The 10376-nt window shown below is 42.1% G+C and overlaps 1 protein-coding gene across 1 annotated transcript; it reads right to left on the bottom strand.

Moving 5' to 3' along the window:
* Window positions 1–3332: 3332 nt before the first annotated feature.
* LOC114571962 (zinc finger protein SNAI2) lies at window positions 3333–9957 on the bottom strand. The gene is made up of 3 exons (XM_028603292.1): window positions 9667–9957; window positions 5552–6175; window positions 3333–4325 (listed from the first exon to the last, which is right to left on the bottom strand). Exons 1-3 carry the CDS (start codon window positions 9743–9745, stop codon window positions 4147–4149), a joined length of 882 nt encoding a protein of 293 aa, XP_028459093.1. The 5' UTR covers window positions 9746–9957; the 3' UTR covers window positions 3333–4146.
* Window positions 9958–10376: the final 419 nt, after the last annotated feature.

The raw sequence follows: 10376 nt of genomic DNA, 5'->3' as shown, positions 1-10376 counted from the left end.
GCCACAACACTTTATGCCTACGCAATGAATCAGAATCAGGTTTATTAACAAGTAAGTACTTTCAAGAAATCTGCCTTCCAAGCATTCGTTTGTTCAAATGTTTGTTCTGATTCTGATTCGTCATTTTAAAAGTCAACATTCGTGCCACTGTGATTCACAAAGCCCTAAACACGACCTTAAATGTTCCCCCCTGCTTCCCCTCATCTGACTTCACCACAGCATCTGCCCTTCTTCATCCTTCAACCCTAATTAGCGCACACAAGCACAAGTACACACCCTGCTGCACACATTGGCAGATGTCTTGGTAACAAGTGTAAGTGTCATTTGCAGGGCATCAGAGGCCTGTGGTCAGGGACTTTATGGAAACACTCCCACATCCACTGTGGAAAATACCAACATAATCTGATTGCCATCATGTCTATTACTTCCCTTACCCATCACCCACACACGCACGCACGCACGCACACACACACACACACACACACACACACACACACACACACACACACACACACACACACACACACACACACACACACACACACACATTTTCTACTGTATCCATTGGCCTAATATTGTAACTTAAAATAGTCCTCATGTCTTGACAGCAGCTAAATCCGGCGTCGCTGTCTTGTATTACTGACACACTGAGAGATGAGAGCTGCCCTCATGCCTAATATAACAGCTTTCCATGTATTTATAGGCCTGCAGGGAGTCAGAATAGCATCTGTGTGTGTTGAAAATGAACCTGGCTGACTGGTTGGGAAGATTTAGACCGTGTTCCACAGACTGTTACTGGTCATAGCATTCCATTACATCATAACAGAGCCATTCTGGTGGGCAAACAACAGGTGCTCAGATTCGTAGTACAGGTGTAGGGCAAGTGTTGCCAGCATTGTGACAGCAAGTCGTGTAGCTCTGCTGCGGGTGGAAATACTTTGATCATTTCATTTTTTTAAACGGCACATTGTCCGTTTACTATTTACATGCTGCCATTAGGACATCTCATAGGATCACACATCAGTTTCCATTTCAAACAGACGATTCCCAGGTTTACCTCAGCTGTGACCCTCACCCTCATACTTTCACTGGATTCTCTTATGAATCGTCTCGAGGGCATTCATAAATGGATAAACAAGCATAAACAGGCCTTTATATTCACTGTTATTCATATTTGTATTATTATTGCGACTTATTCTACTTCCATTGTTGTTTGGACGCCTACTGAACTTATGCATACTTTTAGCTACAAAAAACATTCAAATATCAAAGTCTTTTAGCCCTTTAAGGACATAATGGGAAATGTTCAACTTTCTCTACCATTTTTACAATGAGACCCAATGGAGAGGATCTTCAAATCCTCTTAAAGGGGAACTATGCAGTTTTTTTAGTTTAATTTACCTTAACTGAACAGCTTCGGAGTCATTGGAATGGTTATGTGACTTTTTTCGGGTTGAATGGTGGTCGTCTCTCTCCTCCCTAGCGCCTGCGAGCGGAAAAGTATCGTCAGCGTCAAGAAGTATGGTGTGATATCAGATCTCGCAATGTAACGAATTGCTTCACGGCACTGCACACATACGCACCATTCAGGAACCAGCTAACAAGGTAGCGATGGTTTTTTTCACATTATCGTCATGGCTGAGCCGGCAAAAAAGAAGCAGAAAGCTAGGAAAGCATAGTCGGAGGAACAGAGAAAGAGGAAACGAGGAGTCAGACACAAGTTAACATCGGAGCTGCCAAATATCTATTCCGAAGCTGTAGAGAGAAAACAACGAAGAAATGGCCAAAACTGCATAGCGCCCCTTTAAACTTACTCCACTTTCAAATGCTACTCCTCTTAAAGTTGAGTTTCACCGCCCTATCTAACTCTGTGCTCCAATAGTTTCCAACTAAAATGTATTAGATTATGTTTCATTTTCTTGCCAAAGGTTTTGATAATCATACACTATATGTCAATTAAGCCTGAAAACTAATGCAGCTAGGGCTATAGGACTACAGAGCACTTTATAATGGTTGCCAGAGTTACTTTACTTACACTCCAAGAAAAAAATCCATAAAATAACAGAAAAACTTCTGGCAGCTCATTACCCGGACTTAGTCCAGTAATTCATTAAAAAAATTATGAAATTATGTAGCTACATTTAAAATACAGAACTTTTTGTTAGACCTATATAAAATGGTCTCATTCAAAGCTGCTCAGTTAGTAAACTTCTGAAAACGTTAAGCGTCAAACAGTTTGGAAAGAAAAGCAACAAAAATGTAGTAAAAAGTGTCTAAATTTCTAAATTGTTTTCAAAAAAATGACAACGTGGACTTCTTTAATCTCCCAAAACCAACCTCAGAGAAACAAAACAACTTTATTATACAGCATATACAATAATCGTGATGTCATTCAATACTAAGTTAATGTAACTGACTACTCAGTCCGCTACTTCAACTGATGAGAGAGAAGCCTGACCTGTGCTTCATAAAAGTAACATGGCCACCTCTTGAGTTTGGTGTTCTTTTCAGTTTTTATTTTGAATAGTTCCTACTTGACTTTGATCACCAGGTCTTACTCAGTCTGAGGCATTAAGGAAAATAAAATTCCTTCAGCGGTTTGTTAGGGTGACTTTAAGGTATCGCCCATACATAATACTCCTCTGAACTGATTTATGGTTGTGTGTTAAGGGTATTTTTGTGTCTAAATGATGGGAACAACAATCCTTGAAATTGGTCCAGTATTATGCGAGACCGCTGCAAAACAAGCTAGAATGTAAGTTAAAAAGGCAATTGTGCATCTTCAATTTCTATCCACTAAAAGTGCAGGATTTACTGTTATTCTCAATGTCAGACAACATTATGGAAAGGATCCATACAGAGGTCACCCTTTTTGTTCAAGAGTAAGATCCTTTTTGACATGAAGCAGCCCCGCTAACCAAACCCTCCAGGCTCCATTTAAAAAAACTAATTTGCCCTACCGGTATATGATTACATTGCTGCCTGGTTCGTGGCTGCTGTTCACACTGTTCTCGCTCAAAACTGGACCAATTCCAAAGATGTTTGCTGACATTAGTCACTTAGACACCAGTGCACGGAAAAAATACCAAGTTGAAAAAAATGAAATTACACTTTAAAAGGTAACTACCGTTTTTTTCAACCTGGACCCTATTTTCCTATGTTTTTGTGTCTAAGTGACCGATGGGAACAACAATCTTTGACATTGGTCCAGTATTAAGTGAGATCTCTGCAGTCGACAGCGGGCAAACAAGCTACAATGTAGTTAATAGGACAATTGTCCAGCTTGTATTTACCTTCACAAAAGTGCTCGTTTTGCCGCTGACAGACTCAGATTATTATTCTAAGTGTCTGACAACATTATGGAAAGGATCCCTACAGAGATAGACCTTTAAAACCTCTTTGAGAGCTTTCTGTTTAAGACGTAATATGCCATAGTCTACACTGTACTTAATGTGCACCTCCTGATACTTGTACTGTAACTACACATGGGGACTTCAAGTGACTGGGCCATTGTGTTTTCTCCAACAAGTTTGCGATGACAGCGAGTGAGAATAAGGTGATTAAGCAAACTGAAGAAAGACTCCGTAATCTTCTTTCAGTAACACATCTAACACAGCCATCTCCTCTGCAAACCCTCTGCTCACCACAATCACCCCTCTCTGTCACAGTGAATCAAACAACACAAACCATTACTGTGATACAGCCTGATAATGTGTGACCTGTTCCTGTTATTATTGTGTGGGGGTGATGTGGGGGTCAGTTCTAACATCACTGTTACCAGGCAATAAGAGGAAAAGGAACATTTAAATACATGTGTGGCTGCTTCATGCTGACTCAATCTGTGCAACATTGTAAACACTTCAAAATACATGTTAGTTGGACACATATACACTTAAGTAACTAAGTGGTTTCTGACAGCAAGTTACAGATGTCAATACACTATTTTGTCAAACTCTGTGAAATAACCGTTTTGATGAATAACAGGGTTGTCATCAGACGGTAGCTTGTTTTCCACTGCTTAGGCATGCAGGTTTTGTGATCCACGCACCAAGCTGTGCAAACCTCCTAGCCGGTTTTTGTTTCAAAGCCACGGTTGTTCAGTGAGACTCTACAGAAGAGTATTTTGGAGCAGGAAGAAGTTCACAGTCAGGACAGCGGGCAGCCAGCCTCTTGGTGCTTGGCTAACAGTGAGATCCTAGAGAAGGTCTTGAAGCAGCTTGCACACTGGTACTTTTTCACTTCAGAGTGGGTTTGGAGGTGAGCTCGCAGGTTGGATCGGTCAGCAAAAGCTCTGCTGCAGTGGAGGCACGAGAACGGCTTCTCTCCTGCACGAGGAACACAGAGATTTAAGTCAGTAATGGCGCGGTAGTAGTTTCCTGTTCATAGTAATCCATGAACCCTCTAACCCAGGGGTCTTCAACGTTTTTTAGGCCAAGTACCTAGCCTAGAAATCGAAATGTAATTAATAATAAATAATAAATGTAATTTGCAGCCAGGTGGTCTGGCAACTCTCCGTTTGCTTGCGAGCTGGAAAAACCAAACTCTGGTCAGGCCAATCACATCGTGTATAGAGTCGGTGGGCGGGGCTTATGGCTGCTGCTGCTGGGAACAGCGGTCTTCTGGAAGACTTGGAGTTCAGCTTTTCTTTGAGAAAAGAACAAAGAACAGCACTGAAGTCATTCTTAAAAAAGGAAGATGTGTTTGGAGTTTTGCCGACCGGATACGGCAAAAGTTGAATCTATCAACTAGCTTCGCTACCTTCTTCGTTGCTCTGGTTGGTTGTAGCACTATCCTATAGCGTGTGGGCTGAATTTGAAAGACAACCATTTATCCCGCCCCTCGGATTGAGCCCTGCCAATGGTGTGTTCCCAGACAGAGACAGAGCAGGGACCCCCTACTACATATATTATATAAAATTGAGTTGCACATTAAACTGGGCCTACGATAACTTGTAGGGCAGCCTAAAGCCTTTATTCATACCTTTTTCTAATGGTGCCCTACAATACGAAACTGTTAAAATAATAATTATTGACATATCCATATATATTTATACATTATGTTTTAATGTTAATCATATATGTAGCACAGTGAATCCTTGAAGCTTAACTGTATCTGTGGATGGCTACCTTAACTAAAGGCTAGTAAGCCTGCCATCAATACCGTGTAAATAAAAATAAATCACACAATAGGCCGATTTATCTTTGCTATTAATATGTTGGACTTATGTTTATGTAGCCTATACCTATATCGAGAGACGAGAGTGTGCATATCTACAGACAGAGGTGAAACTGAATCTCCTCAGAAATGCATACGCCTTTTCAAGAGTCATGCCTGCAGTTTGTAATGCAGGCTTGCTGCTATAACTTTGTAGTCTCCCGATGACATCATCAAGGTCACTTCCCCAGACTTCACTGAGCTCCTCCAGAAGGACATACAATGAGTGGTAAACGGACCTTTGTGTGTAAAATTGGAGGAGTGGCCCTTTAATAAAGAGTTGTTTTTTTACAATACGCTGAAGAAGCTTTAAGGTGTGGGCGTGTGTTTCACTGACCTGTGTGTGTTCGTATATGTCCCTGAAGCAGCCAGGGTCTGGAGAACGCCTTGCCACAGAGTTTACACACACAGGGCAGTGTGTGTGTCCTGATGTGCATCTTGAGTGCTCCCAGGCTGACGTACTCCTTCTCACAGTACTTACAGCTGAAGTGCTTCTTACTGCTCCACTCACACTGGAGCTGCTCGTGTTTGGCCAGGCCCGAGGAGCTCAAGTACTCTTTATGACAGTCCAAACACGCAAAGCTCCCCTGGCTGATGCCGCTGTGAGGGATGGTTGGAAAGAGGGCCAGGAGAGGGAGGGATGAAGGGATGAGGCTCTCTCTCCTCCTGTGGTCTCCTGTGACACACTGGATTCCCAGGTTTCCTTTGGTGCAGGATTCAGCTGGTTTGTAGGCATCTGCAGGGCTTCTACTGTAGCCCTCTGAAGAGTGGCCCAAAAAGGAGAAAGGGGGGGTAGTGTTTGGAGAAGATGGCAGATGCAGTCGGTCTGCTCTGAGAGAAAGAGGACAGGAGGAGGAGGAGGAGAGGGACTGGAATAGCCATGGGCTTGTGGCTGGACAATGATGACGAGGGGGGATGTCATTGTGTAGCAGAGAGTCTTCATGGGGGCTGCAGGGGACCTCTGCGGAACACACACACACACACACACACACACACACACACACACACACACACACACACACACACACACACACACACACCTTGGTGATATTTGTACATTTAAAGGAGAAATGTGTAATATATTTACTGTTTTAAATCATAAAATGACCATGATATGTCATCAGATAATAATGGAACATGCTAAGTTGAAATACTTTCTTCTCTGACAATGCTAAAGCCACTATGTTCTCCTTTGAAATTTCCATTACGGTACAGAATGTTTTGGCCTGTGTGTTGTTGTCCACTAGCCTGGTCCTACCAGACTCTGGTCCTACCACTCTGGATCTGCCATAACCAAAATAGGCTACAGAATATTTCATTCTGTATAGACAGGTGCAATTTTTGAAAATCGATAATATAATCGATACCTGCAAATGCTACCAACACGCTTGCGTGTCGCGTGAAAAATAAGCGTCGGTCCTATTTCTAGCATGCATGCGTTTTCAGAGCGGCTCGAGCCGTGCGTGTGACGCAGGCAGTGTGCAAGCTCTAACCTGTTAACGTGGGAGCCGAAATAAAAACCGCCAACGCCACGCAGCCAGTGTGCAGGAGCCCTCAGGAGTAAATCTCATCAGTGGGCTAAAAATGCAGCATGCTTGTACCAAGATCTAATAATGCTTTTGATTGGCTGCATGCAGAAAAAACACTACGCTACACACAAATACGCGGGCTCTTGGTGTGTGTTGTTGTTTGAAAGGTGCGACTACATTGTGCGTCACATAGGTATAAAGGAGCTGAAACAAAAGTGTACTGTCATGTGTAATGTTGTAAGTTCTTTTTGATTAGTGCTGTCAGTCAAACACGTTATTAACGGCGTTAATGCAAACCCATTTTAACAGCGTCAATTGTTTTTGATTAACAGTCTTTTTGGCCTAGCAAACTTTGTAGTTTTTTTCACATGCTGTTGCAACAACTAGTAACGTTAGAAAAACTACAACACCGCACCAGATCTAGCTAGACCAGAAACTAAACAGGCACGCTGTACACACTTGTTTGGGCTTGCGAGCCGGCCAAAGAGTAGCAGGCTAACGTTGTGTGTAATGTCTGGAACCAGGGCACGAAGTTAACTTTTTTGACCACCAGCCACTGACTTTTTACCAGCCAGTTTTTTTTTTGCCTCATAAAAGGTGAAAAACAGGACTTGCTGTGTCTCTATGATCCTATCCTGTCCTATTCATGGTAGCCTACTCGTGGACATTGCGCCGTCATCACGTGCTGTAGTAGGGGGGCCCGCCTTGATAATACTGCATAGGGGTCTGGTGTTGGCTCGTTACGCCACTGCCTATAAGAGATGAGAGGACTGACAAAATCAGGAGTATCCTACGCGCACCACAACAACAACAAAACACTGGTGAATGTGGACCATAACTTAACATAACCACAACTTTTTGAGGCAGAGCCTCTTACTGGCATGGATGACTGTCCCCAGGAATGGTGGTCCACACATGAAGGGGCACACAGTAAATGGCCCGCCTTGCACGCGAGTACTTAGCAACACCGGCCACATCGTTACCTTCTGAAAGGTTGTTTTCACTGTCTGGGCATGTTGTACAAAAGAAGTGAGCTTCCCTGTTTTCTGAAAATGTCAACAGGCTTGTCTGTTTGAGTGACTGGCTCAAAGCAAAGAAGTAGTAGGCTTACCTTTTATTGGTAACTGTTACTGTTCATTCTTTCTGAAATAAGAGGCTGGGTTGATGAGCCTGGTGAATAAAGAGCAGTAGCCTGACTGCTATGTTAAAAGCAAACTTGAGAAAAAGAAAGTATTAAGCCATGGTTTAACTGCACTATAGGCTGAGTCCTAGTTTACATTACATTTTCAAGTCAAATTTGAAAATCTAATGTTATTTTGTATCGCCCTGTTTTGATCCCTCAGAGAGGGCTGTTGAAGGGGTTGTTTGTGTGACAAAGTATTTCTTTCACCCTTTTATTGATGGACAGTGTTACATTGTGTGAGAGATTATTTTCTCCAAGTGAGAATGTTAGTGTGAAATTGTACACTACAGTATATGCCAATGTTGTTTTCAATAAAAAAATATTTGCACAAAGCAAGCCGATCCACTTTTCCATGTTGTTAAGAGCATTAAAATGAGAAAAACAATAATGGGACAAAAAGAAATCAAGGGACATTTAGAATAGATAAAAATGTGCGATTAATTGCGAGTTAACTATGACATTAATGCGATTAATCGCGATTAAATATTTTAATCGTTTGACAGCACTCATTTTGATAAAATGTATCATTCAGAAACCAGTATCAAATTCAGGGTATCAACACCCAGCACTATTGATAGTGTTGATATTGTAGGTATCAATCTGCCCGCTCCAGCTCTTTTCCAAACTTTACCACTGGCTGTTGCTTATTTAGTCATGATTTTTTTTATGTCAAAAAGAAAACTAAAATCTTTTTAGTGGCTTAATTCTAATCCTAATCTTCACTCAAAAAAATGATCAAAAACCCAAAATATTTTAAATACAGATAGGAGTTTAAGAACACACACTTGCAAAAATGCACTTACTGTGATACAGTGCCGGAAATCGCCATTTGTGGTCCTTTTAAGCCAAACATTTAACAAGTTAAATTTAAATCACTGTATAGTTTCCTTTAAATAGTCAGTCTTATTACCAGGTCTTCTTTCTATTTCCTATTCTGATGGCAATAATGGAAGTTCATCAATACAGTGGGATGGGGATGGGGAAGGCTCAAGCTCACTTTAAGGGCTGTTTTGGAACAAATACAAAGGTGGAAGGAGGGATTTGTCAGAAGGAGCCTGGAAGGCTGCTACGTAGCCTCTTGAGGCTGCTTAATGGGGCCCTTCTGGTCTCTCAAGGAGCTGGGGATGTTGCACCTGCTAAAACACAAAACTACATTTTGTTTGTGGCCAGACAAAACTGCCATGTCCCTTTATTCAGCATTATTTCCCTTACATAATCTAGTAAAGAGCTGAAACAGAAAGGTTGTGCTGGGTTTAAAACATTTAGTAGGATACATGACCACTCCAATGTCTTTAAATACTGTAAAACCTGACCTTCTAACAAATCAGTTTGGTCAGAAAGAGGATGCGTTTAATCTCTAATGGTTGTGAGCCATTGGACATCTAGAATAACAAAAAAATGCTAGGCTAAAAAAAACGTTATTTTTTTGGACATTTAGCCTACTTACTTGAAACATTGAAGTAAAAGTCCAGCATTCACAGTTCCGAGCAATAAAATACTTGGCTTGGCGTGTTCAATTAGCAACGTATTCATTTGTAAAGATTATCTTTATGTAGGCTAGCAGGTGTACTGTTGTGTAATATCAATTTCTATGTTAGCTGAGGTTACTCTATATTACCTGACATAACTTTATTCATTATTTCTATTTTGTAATAATAGCCAAGAGTAGGCCTACTTTGTTACTTTCCCTCCTCTGACCGTTATTCACACAGAGTGATGCGTTCAGTGAATGTGTCTTACCCTCAGTGTGTGAGCTCAGTCTTCCATAGTTTGCTCTCTTAGCGATGTGATGTTTCTTTACCAAGAAAGACCGCGGCATGTTGTCGCCCTCTTCACGGGCGGGAGTTGGTGTGGAGTGACGGTGGTCTACAGCCGGTTAACGGAACCAGCTGTCGGTGGTGTGACTTTAGAGTAACCCGCTTGTGATTCACAGCGGCGGGCCGGCGGCTGTGTGTCTGTCCGTCTGCGGCCTCGCGCATTCTCCCGTTGGTCAGGTGCGAGCCAAGGGTCGCGCGGGGGAATTTCCATACTCACAAGTGTTGAACCAATTACAATGAAAGGACAAGTGCAGGGGGCGGGCTATGTGTGTCAATCAGCATGCCCCAACAAAACAGGTGTATGAATGGTGATAGCCGCTCACTATAGAGGCACGGAAACACTCCACACTGGTGGAGCTGCCGCCCCCCCCTTTTTCATTATATGAAAACAGCTGATGGTAAATCTTAGCATCGCTTCAAAAGTCTCAGCATGAAACACAGCAGCATCAGATTATTATAACTATAATTATAACATGATTGCATAGCAAAGAGACAGAAGATTACCAAAGATGATCTTGCATTTCTGCATTTAATTTGAATGAAACCAGGGGCGTAACACACAATTCTGGGCCCTGTAGAAAGACATTCTCTATGGGCCCCTCCCCACATCCACAGCTATTCATTCCAGCATCT

The sequence above is a fragment of the Perca flavescens genome, chromosome 17, assembly GCF_004354835.1.
Source record: "Perca flavescens isolate YP-PL-M2 chromosome 17, PFLA_1.0, whole genome shotgun sequence".
NCBI lineage: Eukaryota > Metazoa > Chordata > Actinopteri > Perciformes > Percidae > Perca > Perca flavescens.
This window is presented reverse-complemented; position numbering and strand designations above follow the sequence as displayed.